The sequence below is a fragment of the Arachis hypogaea genome, chromosome 11 (genome assembly GCF_003086295.3).
Source record: "Arachis hypogaea cultivar Tifrunner chromosome 11, arahy.Tifrunner.gnm2.J5K5, whole genome shotgun sequence".
NCBI lineage: Eukaryota > Viridiplantae > Streptophyta > Magnoliopsida > Fabales > Fabaceae > Arachis > Arachis hypogaea.
This window is the reverse complement of record NC_092046.1, coordinates 10,495,347-10,516,100: the sequence shown is the minus strand read 5'-3', so window position 1 is coordinate 10,516,100 and position 20,754 is coordinate 10,495,347. Positions and strand designations below refer to the sequence as shown.

Here is a 20,754-nt window from a genome sequence, read left to right as displayed (position 1 = left end):
GAGAGCCGTTAAATGATTTAACTGATTTGACTAAATTTTTATTTAATAGTTTTCAGTTATTAACTTCACATGAAGTTAAAGTTGACTGTACCTATTTAGTCTTTGCACCTTTCAAAATAAATTAATTTATATATTTATTAAATTGAAAGTTCCAAATCACAATTGGAACATTTAAAAGGTGTCCAAGTTAAGATTCTGAATATTATATGGGTTCCTTGATCATAACTCAAAGTTATTTGAATCATCTAATATTTTTCTTAATGAAGTTGTTACGGAGAATTGATAAAAAGAAACATATCTTGTTTAATAAAATAAAGTACATCGAAAGCAATGTGTGTGTAATTTTTTTTTTTTAATATCCAAAGTAAAGTTTGGTTGTGAGTTTAAGTTTTGAAGGGAAAAAAAAAAGAGTAAACAGTAAATACTCACATATAATTATTTTGATGTAAAATTGATAATTAAAAACTGTTAAATAATTTAATAAATATAATTAAATTATTATCTAACTAAAATTATTATCTAATCCTTCTCAATTATCAACTTAATTTTCATATAAAGAAAAACTTACATTATTAATTGCTTACACTACAAACCTCTTCTTAAGTCTCAACACGACAAATCTGCGGTAAACATGATGAAACAATTTCTACCCATAAAATTAATTGATCAATTTTCTACACATTAAAATTCAATATATAGAGTAATGAACACATCATAGAGACTTAACCAAATTTACCGGTAACTTAGACCTCACAAAATTTACCAATATAGCATACTCCCTTATAGCCTTCTTATCCACACCATTCCTCACCAGCTGAGGAAAAAACAGCCAGTTCCCACTCACAGCCAAGAACGTCAACGTCAGCAACCCCGACACCACAGGGTGTAACCTCCACCCACGGCGGATCATCACTTTCTTCACCGCCACCTCCACCGCCGTACACACTCCATGGAGCACAAAAAACCACGTGACCTCCCACGTGGGAGAAACACGTGAAAGATAGTAATATATCAACTCATGCATTAACCCCGACACAAGGAACGTGGCCAGGATGGCAGCACGTGCCGCGCACGTGATTCCAAAAACACCGTTAGAAACACTTCTAACCGGATCGTATACGGTAGGGCGTAGAATACTTGTAACCATGAGGTTCCACCTACGACCCCAGAAGTCTTGAAGTGAAGTGCTTAGGTACGGCTCGTTGAACTGCGGCTCGATCTCGAAGCCGAAAACGGTTCGAACCGGTGCTGCAGCTATGGCTAGCACAAGCTCTATACCTAGGTACATGTGGCAGCAGTAGAGGATCAAGATCATGTAAGAATGCATGGATTCTCTGTAATCATAGGCACGGATTATTGCGGCCAAGAGAACCACTTTTAGGGGAAGCAAAATCGGTTTTTTATGGTTATCTAATTTTGGATTATTGGTTTTGGTTGGTTGTTGTTTGAGTTTTATGGGAAGGGAAGCTATGGAAATGAAATGGAAGATGTTTGGGGAGAGGGAAAGAGGGGGTTGGTTGAAGGAGAAAAGAATGAGTTTGAAAGATGAGAGCCAAACGAGGAAGAAGGTGGTGGGCCCACCGAGGTGGAAGGAGTGGAGAGAGAAGGGAAGGGTGAGGAAGATGAAGAGAACAGGAAGAATGGAAAGGAGTCTGAAGAAGCCTTTTGGTATTCTTGAAGAGATGTAGTAGCAATAGCAGAGACATATTGTGGCTATCATCCATACCTTGAAGAAATTTTGAATCTCATCATCCATTTTTTTTTGTTCTTCCCTCTGTTGACTATTTTTTTTGTTCTCTCTTTCACTATCTTTGTCCTTGTTTTGTTGTTTGTGTGGGTTATTAACTTCCCTCCCTTGAATCTTGGTTTTGGTTCTGCCGCGTATAAAGGAGAGAAGATCTTACACAAGGCTAACCAAAAATAAATATTTTTCTCAAGGACACAACATCGCAATTTACGGCCTTATCTACTTAGAGAGAGAGAGAGAGAGAGAGAGAAAGAAAGAAGAGAAGAGGGGGGGGGGGGGGGAGAGAGGGGGGTAATTAACTTGAATTTATTTTTGGATTTTGTTAAGGAGGGACATTAGTCAAAGTTTTAATATTTTTTATAATTTTTTTCTATACTAAATACTTCTCTAAACGTAAATATGCTGGGTTACCTCTTCCTTTAATTTGGTGAGTTGTCAGATCCATTAAAATGCTTACAAGCTACCAAGGGTTAGTTACCATGTTCACAAACATCATGATCTTAGTTACCAAGTAATATTTTGATATTTCACCTTTGGACAAAATCCTAATTTAGTTCTTCACATTTTAAATGTTTATAATAGAACTGATAATAAGTAGAACAGACTAATGTTTGTACTTTATTCTAATTCTATTCATAAATTAATTTTTTTTTTAAAATTTAACTCTATTGTCTAATCTACGAGTTAAAAATCTCTTAATTCTAACTCCATTCGTACTCTAACATTTTTAATCCTATTCATTCTTATTCGCATAAATCAAATTTTTAAAGTAAATATAAAATTCAATCATTTCTTTCATACATATTAATAAAATAAAAAATAAAAGACTAAATCTAAATCAAAATTAAAAACAATAAAATCTTTAAAAAAATCTAATATAAAATTATAAATAGCATAATTATTAAATTCTTAATAAAATTAAAATAACAAATAAAAATAAATATCTTGTTACTTTTCTTTTGACTCTAAATTCTTTCAACATTATAAACGTACTAAATTAGTAATTAAATTAATTAACTTAGTGATTACTTTGAGTTTTTACAAGAAAGAGGATTTAAACATGTTCAACATTGTTCTATCATTAAATTTGACACGGGTAAGGTACATATTACTAGCTCTACATCCATTTCTGTCCTGAAAAGATTTAAACATGTTTATGTCCTACCATTAAATTTGACACTTTTTTTTTACAAGAAGAAACGTTTTTCAATCATAAAAAAGCTAAACGGCACTTACAAATATCAAAGAAATATCAATTCTACATAGATAATAAGAAAATAGATATCCCATGTATTGAACTAAAATCTAATAACAAGTCCAACATTCGATTACCAAAAATTTTAACAAGAAGAAATAGAGACCAAATAGAATCTCTTTAGTTTCTAAATCTACACACATGTGCTGCAAGCCAATAAGGTACATCTTCTTCTTTTCCATATAGATCTGAATATTTTCTGATTCTAAAAGTTTTTCTATAAACAAAACTATTTTTTCATAGAGTTTTCCTTCAAGATCTGAAAAGATTTGTATCATAAGAACACCACCGACAACCATAAAAAGAACCAAAAGCCACCACAAATAAGGGGAGAAAACCACATATGGGTTATAAATCAAGAATATAGAGCTAAGCTCAGGTCTGAAGGAATGTTATTTTAGATCTAGATCTGGATCTCAAATCTAAATCTCTAAAAGAAAAACAAAAAAAATAGAAACAAACCAAGAAACAGGAAGCAAGGAGATAAGAGAGAAGAAGATAAAGAGGTGGCAGAACAATGTGGGCGGAGACAGAGGCGGAGGCAAAGGAGAACAGGGAAATAGAGGAGAAGGAGAAAGGAGGAGAAAGAAGGGGAGACAGGGAGACGAAAAGAGAGAAAAGGTTAAAGGAGACAGGAGTATATGAGGGCCACCGCAGCCTAGATTGAGGCGGCGGCGGTGGCCCTCAAGAGAGCTTTGCGGTTTACTTCAACGGGAGAGAGAGAGAAGCTGCGCTAGAGTTTACCTCTGAAGTGCAGTAATATATTAAGTTAGATCATGGTTAAATTTGACACTAATAGTTAACAAAATGAATGACTTTGACATTTATAACATTACTAGATAAGTCATATGTTCTTCTATGAGGTAGAAAAGCAACAAAAACTTTCTTGTAACACTTCTCCTTAATTTTTTTTTATACAAAACTCCAAATTCTAACCATCAATCATCAAACTTTAAAATCAAAGAAAAAACTTTTATATTAGTAATCGTTAGTAGATCGATTTTACTTATACTGAAATCAAATGTTATTGGTTCTTCAATATGTGAATTGTTTGTGTCAAATTTAATAGTGGAACAATATTAAACTTGCTTAAAAAAAATTAGATTGAAATAGGATGTTTAAAAATTTTTAGGACTAAAATAGAACATTTAAAACATTAAAAATCAAATTAAAATTCAATTTAAAAAGACTAAAATAATACTTTACCCTCACATTTATTATTCTTTTTAAGAATACTTGTTAAGGAAGATTTGCTAAGTATCAATAGGTTTTTTTTTTTTTCCAGTCACCAAAAAAAAAATAGGTTTTTTCCCGTCAGTTTTATTAGCCTTTAATTTTTGTGCATATTTTCTGTCAATATATGAGCAAACTCTGTAATATGAATCCAAATTATATTAATTTGCATCGAAATTAATAAAATGTAAACAACTATTGGCCAAAATTCATTGGCCTTCTAGAATTTTTTTGATATATTTTCAATAAAATAAAATTATATTCTCCCGAAATTCTAAAAGTTATGTCACCACAAATTGGTCTAACGCGAACCTTAAAATCCTTCACTCTCCCAAACATACACTAATGCTTTCTAGAGAAATCTAAACTAGATTTTGACAACACTACCATAATCATTTCGCTTGACATGAACAAGTTTGGATCTACATTTTTCTAATTTTTTAAAACAGTACAGCCACCTCTTAAATCTTTGCCATTTTAAACTAATTGTGTTTCATAACCTTTGAACATGTGGCTCATGCTTCATAAGATTAAGGTCTGGTTCATCCCTTAGAATTCCATAATTCTCTATGTGCCATTAGGGGATGAAGTAGACAATACAAACCAGCTCCAGTTGTTGAATTTTGAGATCAAATAAATGAAGCAGAAGATCCTAATAAACTAAGGTGGCTTCAATTAAATCTATCAATTCTAGTATGCGATTTGATTCAAAAACTACTCAATTTTAGGCTTCAAATTCTTCTCTACATTATAGGTTAACAAAGCAGGGGACCTCACAACCATTCAATTAACCTCTGATTCCGAAAGTCCCAAGCTTTTCAAGAACTCGATCTTTGAAACGAGCGTTCCCTCCACGCTCCAGATCAAGAGCCTAGGGCACCGCGAGATCAATTTGTGAATGTCGGGGTAAGGGATTCCGACATCGTTGCGGAGGAAATCGAGGATTGGATAGAGGTCCGTGGCGGGGTCTCAGTTGAGAAGCTTCGGGAGCATGTTGACATTCTTCCCATGGAAGAGAGGCATTGCTCGACGGATTTGACGGTGAAGAGTGGAAGACTTTTCGTGGGTTCAGTTTGAGATTCTCGAGGAAATGAGGCCGCGGTCGGTGGGGAAAAGAGACAGGGACCTCCTTATCAGAAACTCTCACTTCATGAAACGACGTCGCACTTAACACGTGGAGGACCAATTTGTTCTTATTTAACACATGACGCTTAACAGTTGAGTCACCGGTGTCACGTGACACATCCCAGAAAATATTTTTAAGTAAATCGTCCACTTTAAAATTTTTTGAGGACGAATTTAAGTAAATATTCTTAACAATTTTTATGTTAGTAACCTTAATAAATGGAGACTGTAAGTTAAAAAAACAATTCCCGAAGTAGCCAACTAAACATTAGTATGCTACACAACTGATATCTGTCTGAGAAGATCCGTTACAAGTAGCCAAAAACCACAAGTGCGTTTCTGGAAGAAAATAACCTTGTTTGTCTGGAGAACCTAAGATCTGAGAACCAAATTAACAATCTGTATATGTACAGAACATTGCATCTTGTCATCTATGTTATGTACAATATATAGCATCTTTATGCAGAAGTGAATGAGTATCCTAATTACCCATTGAACCAACTTCCTGAATTCGAGCGCGAATTGGGATAGCGATAGGGATCCTGAGGTTGAGGTGCAAAACCTGGCATACCACTCGGCGTCCCACTTCCATATTCAGGTTGGGGAACACCGTGTTCAAAGCCGGCATTTCTACCAACCATAGGGGGTACAGATCCAAAAGAATCCAGCCTAGGATCCAAGCGCGAAGCGTACCGTTGCATAGCTGGAGTGCTCATCATGTAAGCTGACTCGGATCCCGAACCAAGTACTCCATAACCGGATCCCATACGACCATACACAGAATCATGACCAGATAAAAAATTACTCGTCGGATAATGAGAATCTGGATCCTGAAGCCCATAAAGGCGAGGTTGTTGCCTTGGTTCCCTCAGATAACTGTCATCCTCCCCAACATAGGGGTTATATCCTAGGGTATTGGTGCCATCTATCAAAAGGCTGCTATGGTGCTCCTCGAAATTGGAAGCCATATAATCACTAGCTGCTACAAATCGCATGGGTTCCAGATGACCATAACCATAGGCAGATGACACACTAGACTTTGGCTGAAGACCCCCAACTGAGGATCTCCCATCTTTCGGATTAGATTGACTACGGTGAGGTAATCCCTTAGTTTGATTTTTGGCATTACTTTTGGCAGGTGAGCTCGCATGCGGACCTCCTCTGTTGTTTTCCTCAGTGTGTTTCCTGTTCCATGAGGTCTTAGTCTTTCCCATCCTGTAATCATGTTGCTCTTGACTCTCTCGTTCAACAATTCCATGAGGAGTCTTTCCCATCCTGTAATCATGTCGCTCTTGACTCTCGCATTCAACATTTCCATGTGGAGTCTTTCCTATCTGATCCTCGTGTCTCTCTTGACTCTCTAGTTCAACAATTCCTTGAGGAGTCTTTCCCATCCTGTAATCATGTCCCTCTTGACACTCTCGTTCAACAATTCCATGAGGAGTCTTTCCCATCCTGTGATCATGTCGCTCTTGACTCTCACATTCAACATTTCCATGTGGACTCTTTCCTATCTGATCCTCATGTCTCTCCTGACTCTCTCGTTCAACAATTCCATGAGGAGACTTTCCCAGCCGGTAATCATGTCGCTCTTGACTCTCACGTTCAACATATTCATGCGGACTCCTTCTAGTATGATCCTCATGTCTCTCTTGTTCAACATTTCCATGTGGAGTCTTTCGCATTAGATAATCATGTCTCTCTTGACTCTCACATCCAACATTTTCATTTGGAGTCCTTTCCGTCCAAGATTCATGTCTCTCTTGACTCTCTCGTTCAACATTTCCAACCATTGATATTTCTTGCTGATCGTCATTAATAAGCCCCTGAACTTCAAGATCATCAGTTGACACCAACAGATCATCAACCAGCATATCGTCGTCGGCAAAATTACCATCCATAGAATGGCTAGCACGTGAATTTTGATTATTAAAACTTTCCATCCGTGATACTTCATGCAGGCTTAACAGATGACCGTGCTTTTGGGCTACTTCCATATGCTTATCAGTCCAGTCAGGTCGACTCCAAAGGGAGAGTGGGGGAGATGTCAGATTCCATTGTTCCATTTGTCTGTCACTAGTATTAATTGATCCAGGTAGATAAAATGACTGGCCATGAAACAAGACCATAACAGGGAGGAAAAATTAGAGCAGTCAGAATACCAAAAGTAATCAAAATATAACTTGCCATATGTATGTTGTCTCTTTACCTTTCCTGATAGAAAATTTCGATCCTCCCAGACAAGATCATAACGTGACCTTTTTTTGTCTAGCCTGTAACAAAGAAAGAAACATGGAAACACAACCAAACAGAAAATAATAAATATCTGTTTCTTAAAATAAACGAAGTAACTACTTCAGCCTAGTTTTGATGGCCTCGTGTGAAGGGAGAGATTATTTAATCTTATCCTTAATAATATAGAAAAAAGATAAAAGACACTACCTCTCTGTTTCCGGTGGAACTATAAGAATGAGGAGCTTTGGTCTAAACTCAAGAGCCTTATCTATAAACTTGTTAGCCAAAGCTGCTTTTAGCCCAAAGGGCGGATTAAGACCCATGATCTGTTCCGGAAGCAGACAAGAAACAAAATAAATTAAATAATGAGAAAAAGGTAATTGGAATTGAAATATGCATGGGCATTGCAATTGACCACTTCTTACCAACTGTGACCCTGTAGGCAACTCCTTTGGCTGGACAGTCATCCAATCTCTCATCTCAAAACAAAAATCGTGCTGTCAACAAAATAAAGCAACATTGTGGTAATTAGTAAGAGGAAAGGGAGGAAGGATCCTTTTCATTTGAGGGATGGAAGATCATCATGACTAGACCCATAACCCTGTATTTGTCCCCATACACCCAAAAATCAGCTTAGCTGAAAGGCCAAACATATCATTTACAAAACAATATGCTAAAAACAAACTAGTCTACAAAACTCTGTTTAAGAAGTGTTTGGTATGGAACTCCAGAGTCGTTTTCTTGTTTGGTTCTAGCAAAAACAATATCATAAAATTTTGCTTTTGACAAACGGTAAGACTGCGTTTGGTATTGTCTGCAGGACAAAATTCAATGGAGACAAACTTGTTTAGTTGCAGAGACAGGGACGGGGACAGAGACAATTTTCTGTCTCAGAGAGAAAATTCTTTCTATTTTCTGTCCTTCCTAAAAGTGGGAACAAAAAATATCAATATGTCTCTGTATCTCCCCACAAAGATAGAATCCAAATGCAACCTAAAGAACACTCATAATTTTAGCTATATCATAATAATTTTTTGAAAGACAGCAACAATTTTTATAAATATTTCAAATAATAATATTAAAAATATTAGGAGAATATTTAAAAAATATATATAAAAGGAACAATGCACACAAAGCTACAGACAAGTTAGTCTTTTCTTTTATCTATAATTTTAGGACACCTTTATTCACTATATTCAATTTTATTGTTATTTAAAATAAAATAATTCAGAAATTCCTTTAAAGATCTTCCACTCACAAAAACTACTACTCTTCCCAAAACAATTATTGGAATCCGAATTTTCACATCTTAAATTACAATATATAATTCCTAAATTGTAATTTCATAATAAAATACTTGCATATATTTCAAAGCCAAATAGTTTAACTAACTATGATGAAGAGTGCTTTAATAATTCTGCCTTGGCTTACAAATTTTACTCATTTTAAAAAAAAAAATCAAATGCAGCTGTTAGAAGTAAAGAAAATATCCTATGGAATCTATATATAGTATCAAAGAATATATCATATGATTGGTTCTGTTAGTCACCTATTTTTCGTTCTTGTTTCCTCAATCCATTAAGAATGGAGTTCCTTATTGATTTGCTGTTCTGTTAATCCTAAGATTTCTGTAATACAAGTACATCAGTTTCTAATCTTCACCATCTACCATTTAGAAGGAATGGAAAAATCAGATGATATGCAAAGAATTAATGTGGTCAAGGTATTTTAGCAAACAAGGGCCAACTCTGTACCAAGAACAGGTCATACACGTCAAAGTGACACTTGAAAGAAAAGTTAGCTCATTAGTTTACAAGCAATAGGTCATTTCTTTTCCAGACACTTGATGAGAAGACAACTATCATCAATGTAAGTCGAGGTACCAAAATACCATACATTTGAACAACACTGTTTAATCATAAGCGTCACAAATACGAGCATATTGAAACCTCTGCTAACTTGCCAAAGATGCCACTAATGATGTGAACGTAATAGAAGAAAAAAAACGCTTTGAACACTGAAATATGAACAAATCTGTCAATTTAAAATAAAATCAGCAAACATATAACGCAAGGATATTGTGACATGAGCAAAAACTTTCTACAAAAATTAAGGTGACAAGATTAGGAACTAATAAACCTGTAACAGTATATTCACCTTTGTTGGAAGTAAATCATAGTTCTTATATGAGCATCTCTTCCCAGTTTCTTCAAGCTTTTTTTTCATAAGTATGCTAAAGTCGTTAGCACCACAACAGAAGTCCACAATCTGGTCATGAGTAACACCTCCAGTCAGGCATTCAAAATTTAAAATTAGCAGTAGGTTCATAATGTAAATAATGCTGATCCTCTAGAAAATATAATCATTTCAAGAAAATCTGATCTTCCATAGTACCGAAATTACAGAGAGAACACACATTTATAACCATCTAATTGTTAAAACCATGGTTCTGAAAACTGGACCGACTGGTCCAACCGGCCCAACCGGGAACCGGAAGCTTTTGCAGCTCGGTTTAATGAACAAAATCGCTAATTCGCAAACCGTCGGAGAACCACTGAACCGGGACCCAGCCGGTTTTCAGAAAACTACATCGTTTAGGCAACACAGGTTCTCGTTCCCCTCTCTTCGTTCACAATCTCACCTCACCTTCAAAATAAAGAACCTTCAGAGCTCTTCCCTCAAAAGAAACCCTAGCCTCCTCCATCACCACCACCATTCTTCTCACTACCGCCGTCCGTCGCGCTCAAGATCTTCGTCTGTTTGTCGTGATCCAGCCCCTATTCGCCAATCGCCAACTTCGTCGTCGTGCTCGTTGAGTCATCATGCTCCAACCCCTCATCCTGCTCAGTCGAGCTTCGCGCGCCGTCCCTCGTCGTTCTCGTCGCCTGGTCGCTGTCGTCTGTCGTGCGGGTCCTCTTTCCATCATTCTCTGCTCAAATTGCTTATACACGCTTTCTGTGTCATTACTCATGGATTTTTTTTTATTTGACAATTTGATGCAGCAATCGGGTTTAATGTTGAAATTGTCCAATATAACAACATTAAATTTCAAGTTTGGGATTAGGTAACAACTTTACTCATCTTGATTCAATGCAAATGTTTTTGGCGCATTTGTTGTACTGGATTTGGAACCAATTAAAGATATTATAAATGTATGTTCAGTTTAGAAACTTGGCATCCCGTGATCAGAAATTACTTAGTATTGGTGACATAATCAACTTAAAGACTAGTGAATAAGACCATGGTTTTGATGACATACACTGTTAAATTTCGTGTGTGTTTCTGAATGTGCAGGGGAATTCATCCCTGGTTGGCTGTATACAATGTGAAATTCCTCTATCTCATGCTAAATACATTCCTACTGCTAGTTATAATTCTTCCTCTTTTGATTATTGATTATAATGAGTGATGTGCTACTGGTTTTGCTGTGTTGTGTTTTACTGTTTTGTGATTTAATTGTGCTTTGGTGATTTATTGATTTTAGTTATGGATGATGGTATCAATTAAGAAATATTTGGCGATAATAATACATCTGTAGATAATAATTTGGCTACTAATTCTCCCGTTTCGAATGATGTTGCTAATCCTAATCATTCTAATTCCAAGCTTATTCTGGAATTTTGATGATTGATAACAAATTTTCATGTTGCCATTTCATATTTGGATATTTTCTTTTGTTATTTAACTTTTGAATTTGTACTTTGATAAGATTGTAAGACCTTGGTTGATAACATTTTATGCAGTGCTTTAAATTTGGAAGGTATTTTAAAGTTTGTACTATAGTACAAGTATGTTTTAAGATGTTTATTTATAATTTATTCATTACTTTATTATAAAACGGTTTTTCTGGTTGAATCACGGTTGATCCAATTAGACCAGTGAACCAGTAAACCAGTTACTAGAGCGATTTGATGACCGGACCGGTTTTCAGAACCTTGGTTAAAACAGAAGGAATACAAAAACAAATATTTTAAGTATCTTCCATGAAGTTGACATGTTAAAAAAGAAAACAAAAGAAACAAAAAGAAACCAGAAACATAAAAACCTCTTTGGCTCTTTCCTAGACTTGTTGAACAGTAAAGATTAGTCAAACCACAAAAGTGGATGACCACGAAACTACCGAAAGGAAACTTTGAAGTAGATGAAAAGATGTGATTGAATGAGAAGAACCTTTCAAAGCAGAAATTCTGTGCCAACCTGTTAAAACTGGTATCAAGAACCAGAGGTAATTTGTATAGTTGTTTTAGGATCAATGTCAACAAACCAAAAACCCTAGAAGGATTACAATAATTTGAGGAAGGGTTAGAGCTCCTCAACTTTCAAGACTCGCCGAATGATCACAGATACCTTCTTTCTACCTTAATCTCTATTTATACTAGTTTTTCCTTCCTAATTAATCCTAAGTTCTAACTAACTAACTCACTCACTCTTGATTAACTCTTAATAAGGTTAACTAACTCATATACTAATGGGATCCTTGTGCTAGACAATAAGACAGGGTCCCAAATCTTAAATTACATAGGCTAGAAGATTTCTTCTTCATTAGAAATTATTTTTTCTTCGCAATGTGTCTTTGCAGCAATGATTTCCATTGGCACATGTAGCTCTTCCATAAGATCAATGGCAAACAAGAACCACAGCAGGACTCGCTAATTTGAAGAAGAGTTAGAGCTCCTCTACTCTCACCGAATGATCAAAGATACCTTTCAAGCTTATACTCTATTTACATACTATTCCCCCTAATCAATCCCAACTACTAATAAACTTACACACTCTTACTTAACTTAATCTTGCAGTCTTACTAATGGTAACCATCTCATACTATCCTAACAGCACTGACGTTGAGAGGAGTATAGAAAATTAAATAAACAAAAATCATGGTATTCTGGAGCGAAGAATTGGAGAAGAGTCCACCAAAACTCGTCTCTAACATGAGTAGCAATCATTGAAAAATTTTGCACCCAAATGACTGCCACACAGTATGATTAATGAGAACAAAGGGAAGTGACCAGGGGGAGTTGGAAGAGAGAAGGGGGTAGAGTTGGCCGGCAAAGGAGGGAAGAGATGAAATTTTGCTGATCACAAGTTTGTAATCCCCACCATAGAATATTACCCTCACCTGGAAAATGGCTTGGACTAGTTCTAGTCTAGAACTAATCTTCTAGTCCATAATGCAGCACGAAATTTTAAATGGTGCACTACACACCAGACTTGTGGCACATGAAACAACTAGCTTTAAAACAAAAGCATATGGATGCTGGATTTGTTCCAACGTTTGAGTAAAGTTACCAAACAATCTTAGTTATGCAAAATCCTTTGGACAGATGTTAATCAGCTTGAGGTGAATATGAAGTTGGAAAATTAATACAACAAATAAATGCAAATGAGAATGATAAGGCTAATAATTGTACTTAGTATCAGCGCTTACCGTATCACCATTCTGAACATACCAGTGGAGTCTATCAACAATCTGCAATAAAAAAAATTAGAAAATAGAAAAAATTAGACCAAGGCTTGACGTGGATGTAATTGCAGTGGGACAACCAATAAAGAAATTCATTCCAACGCAACAAAAAAGGTCAAATAGAACGTAAGTCCCAAGATTTAAAATAGTGTGTTATAGTTAGGGTCGTTTGGTAAAGCTTTTGCTATTCGAAAGTAGGTTATCAGACATGGCTTTTGAAAGATAGCTTTCCAAAAATTGTAGCACATATGTTTGGTAAATTGAACTAAAAATGGCTTTCAATAAGCACAAACAACAACAATTATGTTTGGTAAAATAATTTTTTAAATTTAAAAAATCATAATAGACATAAATATAAGAGTAAATTTGGATATTTATTAATATATGAAGTTATATTAAACATTTTACTTTTGATAAGTACAAGCTAGCCTTGAAAAACACCTTCTTAGGTGCTTTTAAAATAGCCCAAACTTTTAAAAGTTGCAAGCATAAGTACATAATTTTTTAATTTACCAAACACAGGGTTTTGATAAGTGCAAGTACCTCTCCAATAAGCTTTATAAACCAAGCCTTACAAAGTTCAAAATAATTTGGTCCTCATGGATCAGAATGAGAAAGATGCAAAAAAGGGCTTCGCTGGTACAACTGTTATAAATTAAAACTGACTCGTACATTTAGGACTAAATTGCAATTAGATAACAGTTTCATTGATTAAGTTACTAGTTTACTGCAACAAAAAGTTTTTTATTCTGTTTTTTATATATACAGGAAAAATTTATTTGCATCAAATGTGATGAGCATCATCAATACTCCACTTCATATGCCCTTCCAAATTTCAAATGATCAAATAAGTAAGGATGCAACTCAATTGTCAGCAAGTGTATTAGGGTAAACTTATTTATGCTCGGACCTAACACAACCATTCAAGCTGTTATAATAAAACCTAACAGTAACTGTTTTCTAAACACATTTAAATAATTTAGTTATCACTTAAACCAGATGGAACAAATTATTTTAAACTGAGGTTCACAAGAATATCCACAGAAGCAAAAGATAAGATAATATAAAAAAGAAAGCACATCATACAGCAGTACAATTAACTAAGATATTAAGAAAAAATGTAGACTGAAATTATGAATACCCCTTCTAGCTTTTCCACTTGTGTAAAATGGCGACCAAATGACGTATAGCGGTTACCATACAGAACAGGTGCTAGATATACTTTCAACTTGTCCTGCAGAAATTTCAGTCAATATGGTTAACATAGCTAAACCCGATAATATCCAGTACAATAGAGAAGTGCATATAGGTGTTTTATATATGAAAACCATGTTACACACAAGTTTATGGCAGATAATTAAATATGTACAGAGAAAATGGATGAAACATGCTAAAAGAAGTTAGAATAACATGCTATGAAATATACTAGAAGATAGAACTGAACATTTAAACACCCAAAACACGTCTATGGAAAATCATTTAAAAATTGCCAACTACCTTCCACTTATATATCTGGTTAAGAACATCAGGGCCACAAACAGCTTCTGCATCACGAATGCTGCGCCCATCCTCTAGCATCTTTAAAGCTGTTCGAACAGCCTGAATGCACACAAGACATAACATAATCTTAAAATAAGATCCACATGACACCACATTGCACTAATTATAGATAGCTATGTACCTCAACAGAGCGCTCCAACTTCCCAACTGTAGTCTTCTCCATAAAATTTTTCAATGAGTGAGAATGAGAAGCAAATTTATGTTCTTTTACAACATCCTTAAGAGTAACTGATGATGTAGCTTCATTAAACAGATCCAACAGTCTAAATCACAAGAAAAAAAAATTAAAAATAACATATCATAACTGCATAAGATCAAGACATTGTATAAGTTTTAAAAAGAATTCGATCATAATTATAAACATTTGATCACCTCCTCTTCGAATCAGCATCTAATGTACATAATGGGCTGCTTGGTTTTCTAGTAGGCATAACAGATTGGGCACTGGCTTTGTTATCAACCTGATTGCCCAAGCCAGTTTGTCCAGAACCCTTCTCCCAGATTGCATATAATTGCACACCAATTGAGGGCTCATTTTCCTCACAATCAGGCCTTTCAGTTTCCTTTGAGAATGGTCTCTTACTTTCACACAAACGTTTTCTAGATGATTCAATATCTATTGGTTTCCTTTGGATATTTGATCCTGAAACCTTATTAAACTTCTTGATACCAACTGGTCCAGAAGACTTTTTTCCAGCAAGTTTAGGTACTTTAGTAGACAGTTTAGGTACATCAGCAATGCTTCTTTTGTTGACTGAATTATCCAGGTTAACATTATTCTTCAACATAACTCTCTCTTCAGTTGCAGGTTTTCTCTTCTGCTCTGTACTTGCTTCTTGAACATTAGATTTATCATTGGGGAATTTTATGTGATCTCGTTTAGGAGTCCCAAGATCTTTATCGATATCATGTTTTCTGGTCCAAGGAACCGTAAAAATATTAAATAGAAACCGTAAAAATATTAAATAGAAGGCTAAGAGGATAAACAAGATTCAGGAAATACTTTAACTTCAACTCTCAGCACTTACAAGCAATATATAAGAACACGATTGGGTATTAGATTGTCCCAGGCCCTCGTTATTATACCCTCATCTTCTATGTCTTCAAAAGCAATTGCTCTGATAAAAACAAGTTGAAAATGAACTCTCTAAACACTATCACTTAAAAATTATTTAATGAACCAAAGAAAAACATAGGTAAAAGCAGTAAAATGACCTTGGCAAACATTTGCGATGATATGACTTGGGACAACGCCTACAAACAGCAAGCTGCAACTCATGTTCCTTTTTGTTCTCCGTTTCTTTACAAACATAGCAGTAATGGGATGGACAAGTAAAAGGTTCTCCCCGACTAATATTTGTCTCAAGTTCCCTTGAAGCATTCTCATTAAATCGATGAAGTAACTTCACAACACATTGAGGATGATAAAAGTAGCCGCAGGTTGCAGAGGCACATTGGAAGACCTGAAGGAGAAATTTCACATGCCTTTTAGTTCCATACAAGAGAAAGATTCTGTGAGAAAATAATCCTGTTTCTCAAGCGAAAAGCATTATCTTAACTAATCAATCAAAACTACAGAAGATAAATCAGAAATTACAGCAGAGCTAAGTTTGAACCAATAAAAACAATAAAGAATAACAATTTCCGTAGTTAACAAGAACGGATATGCTACTTTACATGTGAATTAAAAGCTTTGAAGCTTAAACAGCACTATGCACATCACTTGTTTACAAATTGAAATACTAAATAAATAGTTAAAATTGCAAGGTTATGTTTTGTACATGAAAAAGGCTTTAGCTGGTTATAGAATACGTGCTATCCAAATGAAAGAATTGGTAGCAATCCTTTTGGAGATCCTAAGCATCTAATTTGTCATCCAACCCACTTGGACTACAAGGATTATACAGAAAATTTAAATAAAAATTTAATTTTTTTATAAAAATGTGTAACCTCAAATAAAGTAAGAATCATATTGTTTCAAGAAAACAACTGTATAGATATAGTACATAAAGAACATGTTCTTCAAATGAAGTCTAGCACAAGTAACAAATTAAGCCCATGATTCCCAGATTGAGCCAAGACAACATGATTCTGGCCCATCATCAGAGCTGCTACAACCCAAAGCTAAAATATTTGGAGAATTTGGTGATTTGCTCATTCATTCCAGCCGGGCAACAACTATGTCAAATTGTCAATGAGGCAGTTAACTCCAAACTCTAAAAAATAACTACGACAGAAAGGATTTGAGATAATAAAGTGCACAACACAATCTAGAACTTTTATGTCCCAAGTTATCAAATGGCACCACAAACATCAAAGCTTTTCACAAAAGTGTGAGTAAGTGCAATATGCCAAAAGCTATTTCCACTCAAATTACCAAGCCTTATCTGACAAAATGGGTTTGTCTACATGGAAGAGATAGCATCATAGCATTGTATCAGAAATCATATTTAAGCCATTAATATCTAAGATCTCTTTTAGTATTTTTATTATGATCTTTCTAGGTCTCCCTCTCTTGTACTTATGGTTCCAGCTATTTGACTAAACTCCATTTGATCCATTATCCTCATTGCAGCCACTACATGTTTTCTCCACACATGTCCAAACCATCAAAGTCAATATTCTAGTCTTCTACAATCTTATACAATTAGGTGTTACCACAACTTTCTATATAATGCACTCCTTTACCCGTATCTTGTGTAGTGTGCTTACTTAAAAATCAAAATAACCTGTAACATGCATATACACGCGATTATATGTCAACTTATAAATAAACTAATCATCATCAAGATAACACTTCACATAGCTATACCTCAGCACCAGAGAATTTATCGGAACAGCCTAGTTTGCCACATGCAAAGCACTGATGCTGATTATGTTCACAATTCTTGCAATAAAAATTTGGGATGTCCTGCGAATTTTTTCAGAAGCAAAGCAGATTTCTATATCATACAACAAAAAGGAACTGGGAAAAAAACAAGATGCAAACAAAAAAAGGTGATATAAAAGTAAAGAAAAAAACAAAATAACATACTTCAACTTCCTTCTGGCTAAAACCAAGAGAGACACAAGAAGAGTTGACGCCATCCTCCTTATTAGCATGAAATGATCTCATGCACTTTCCATCACAGCTTCATTTATCATGAATAACTTTTTAAATTATAAGAAAAAGAAAACCAGGAACTATAAAGTGGCAAGTAAGATATTATTTTAATAACTTATATGAAAGAGGAACTACCTTCAGCTATATAAACATAAAAAGGATAGATACCACATAGAGATTGAACAAATAGAGAAAAATTTCATACCACAAAAGATTACCACCATCGTCACAAATAGAACAAAGAGAATCAAACAATTCATCTTCTTCATCTGACTCTTCATCATTTACATCAGTCATGTCATCATCAACATCATCATCAATTATAAATCCAGGCCGTGCCAAATCTTTTAGCTCCTGAAACCAAGGCATTAAAAAATATTATAAAAGCTTTATAATCAATAAATATGAAATAAATAAATAAAATAAAGTACATAACTAAAAAATGCCAAAGAATGATTCTCTATAGGAAGGGAAAAAAAATTCAAACCAACCTCATCAAAAAGTTTCTTAGCCCCCAGGTTACCCTCCAGAGCCATGGGTAAAAGCTGCTCAAATCAAGTAGATGATGTTAGTCCCATATGCCCGGGGAAAACAAAAATAATTAATAACAATAGGAAGAATATAAGTTCATTCCTTTTCCAACAGAAGAAATTAAATCTTTTATCAAAAGGCACCACTAATTCATTTTTAACCAAGGTGAGACATCATTCAATATCGACCACATGTTATGACGGAGCACATATTTAACTGGTAAAATGTAGACTGGGAGACAGCAAAACAGGAGACGATTGGCAAGATATTAGAGAGACAAATGATGGATCAACTGGGACTAATTCTTGAAGTAGAAATCTTATGCATCTGTTAGGGTTCATATATGAACTCTCTACCGTAGAGGGATGCCCAAAGTCCAACATTGAGTAGTCTTGATTTATATTTAAGGAAGATACTAATCACAACCCCTCCCCCAAAATGTCAAAAAAAAAAATTCCTAGCACAGCAAATATTTTTTATGAAGTAAGTGTTTGATTGGGCGCCATTATTTTGATAAAAAAAATTATGAAAAAAGATTTTTTTTTTATGTTTAGCAAATTTCTAGTAGTAAAAATAAAAGCACTAGGAAAAAAAAAACATCTTTTTTGAGAAGCTGTAATTTACATCTTTTTTTTAAAAGATCTTTTTTCCTAAAAAAAGATGTTTTCATGTAATAAATAAACAAAAAGTACTTTTATACCCAAACATAATTGATAGATAAAAAAAATCTTATTGCATGAGATACCTAGACATAAAATTATTTCTAATTTTTCATAAGATCTTTTAAAAAAAATAACTCAAAAAAAGATTTTTTTCTAAAAACTCACCCAAACAAACCCTAAATACAAAGTACAAACCTTGGACTTAGCCAACAAAGCATCCCTCTTGGCTGCTTCACTCATCAAAGCCTTCTGATTTACTAAATCATTTGCCGAAGGCATAACCTCGTAAGAGCTGTAAAAGTATCATAAAATGAATATCTTAAAATGTGCTGCCACAGTAATAACTACGGGAAAACAAAACAGTCAAGAACAATTGAGACATGCCTAAACTCCTTATTCTTACTCAAGCTATCCCACGCAGCTTTCGCGGTTGCATCAGGATTCTTCTTTGCAAAACTCAGGAAGTAAACAGTTACTAAAATACCCCTTACAATGTCCTCATAGCTCTTTCTTGGCTTCTCAAGTTTGATCCATCTCCTATCCTTGGATGACAGCACAGATATCTCAGGCTTCACAGAGGAAAGCTCGAACCGCCACGCCATGACCGGCATCATAATCTTCTGCAGCCCATTATCCGCCACACCGTGGAGGAACAACTCTGTTTTCTTGCCTTGAGGACTCTCCGACCCACTCCATTGAATTGGCATCACAGAAAACGATACAGGGGCATCCCTGTCATCTTCAAAGTGGTAATTCGAGACAGATAGTGGCTGAGACTCTGGCTCATCATCCGAAGACGCCATTGTACGTTTTTTAAACCCGGAAAGTTTAATTACTGAAAACCTAAACCAGAGAATAACTGAATTTAATCAATTGAATTTAACGGCGAGGAGGGGAGAAGCGGAAACGACGCACGACAAGGATGGTGGCTCTGATAGGGTTCAGGAGAATCAAGGGTTGGTGAGGGTGCGTTTGTGAGAGAAAGAAAGGGGAAATGGCACTTTTCTTCTCTGGAATCAAAACGCGCCGTTTTCGTTGTTGGATTAGCGAACCGATACTTGAAAAAACCCGGCCGGTTTGACTGGATCGCCGGTTTACCACCGGTTCATCCGGTTTAAAACCGGTTCTTTGTAGAAAGGTTTTGAAAGTTAACCGGATCGGATAAATGACCGGTTTCTAGTTAATCCAATCGAACTGGTCAGTCCGGTCCGATTTTCAAAACCTTGAACAAGAGTATGAGACCGCTAGGGATGGCAACACCCCCGAATACGCGGGTACCCATCCCGCCTCTACCTGCTCAGGGCGGGTAACCGCATTGGGGCGAGTTTTTAGTGGGACGGGTTCTTGGACATGGGCGTGGGCGGGTTTAGATGATACCCGTCCGGTATATATATAATTTTAATATATAATATGTGTAATAAATTAAAATAATTAATAAAATGATTAATAATATTGTATCATATTTAAATTTTTACTTTAATTTATATTATGTATGTGATGATGTTATTGTTACGGCCCAGCCCAAACGTCATGCTGGCCGACCCGATCCATAGACCACCCGACGTGAACGGATGGGCACGATACGCCCCACAACCGACCCGGACACGCGTCTTTTACAGCTCACTGCTACAGTTGTATTGGGAAGCTTCGAGGAAGGTGGGTTTACCCACGTGGGGTCCACTCCTGACAGGGTATATATGGGGAGGGTCCTACCCCTCCCCCAAGGTACGTCACCCTACTCAAAATTCTCACATCACCTATACACTCTACTGACTTGGGCGTCGGAGTGTCATTGCAGGTGACGCACCCCCCTCAACCTATCAAGAGCTCGGCAGACCG

At 35.5% G+C, this 20,754-nt stretch overlaps 2 protein-coding genes across 4 annotated transcripts; both read right to left on the bottom strand.

Moving 5' to 3' along the window:
* Nucleotides 1-533: 533 nt before the first annotated feature.
* LOC112720218 (probable long-chain-alcohol O-fatty-acyltransferase 5) lies at nucleotides 534-2,008 on the bottom strand. Its single transcript, XM_025771075.2, has one exon. It carries the CDS (start codon nucleotides 1,754-1,756, stop codon nucleotides 713-715), a length of 1,044 nt encoding a protein of 347 aa, XP_025626860.1. The 5' UTR covers nucleotides 1,757-2,008; the 3' UTR covers nucleotides 534-712.
* A 3,585-nt stretch (nucleotides 2,009-5,593) lies between these two features.
* Nucleotides 5,594-19,933, bottom strand: LOC112720216 (protein ENHANCED DOWNY MILDEW 2). 3 transcript variants are annotated; one of them, XM_025771071.3, is made up of 18 exons: nucleotides 19,300-19,933; nucleotides 19,111-19,207; nucleotides 18,214-18,267; nucleotides 17,928-18,076; nucleotides 17,654-17,750; nucleotides 17,432-17,530; nucleotides 15,835-16,082; nucleotides 15,648-15,737; nucleotides 14,992-15,534; nucleotides 14,741-14,882; nucleotides 14,557-14,658; nucleotides 14,201-14,293; nucleotides 13,024-13,065; nucleotides 9,753-9,863; nucleotides 8,021-8,092; nucleotides 7,803-7,921; nucleotides 7,570-7,633; nucleotides 5,594-7,468 (listed from the first exon to the last, which is right to left on the bottom strand). In XM_025771071.3, the coding sequence occupies exons 1-18, from the start codon at nucleotides 19,716-19,718 to the stop codon at nucleotides 5,846-5,848; spliced, it is 4,164 nt and encodes a 1,387-aa protein (XP_025626856.1). In that variant the 5' UTR covers nucleotides 19,719-19,933; the 3' UTR covers nucleotides 5,594-5,845. The 3 variants fall into 3 exon arrangements, with proteins under 3 accessions (XP_025626856.1, XP_025626857.1, XP_072062564.1); XM_025771072.3 differs by having other exon boundaries at nucleotides 19,319-19,926; XM_072206463.1 differs by lacking the exons at nucleotides 19,111-19,207; nucleotides 19,300-19,933 and adding an exon at nucleotides 18,471-18,631.
* Between the last annotated feature and the right edge of the window lie 821 nt (nucleotides 19,934-20,754).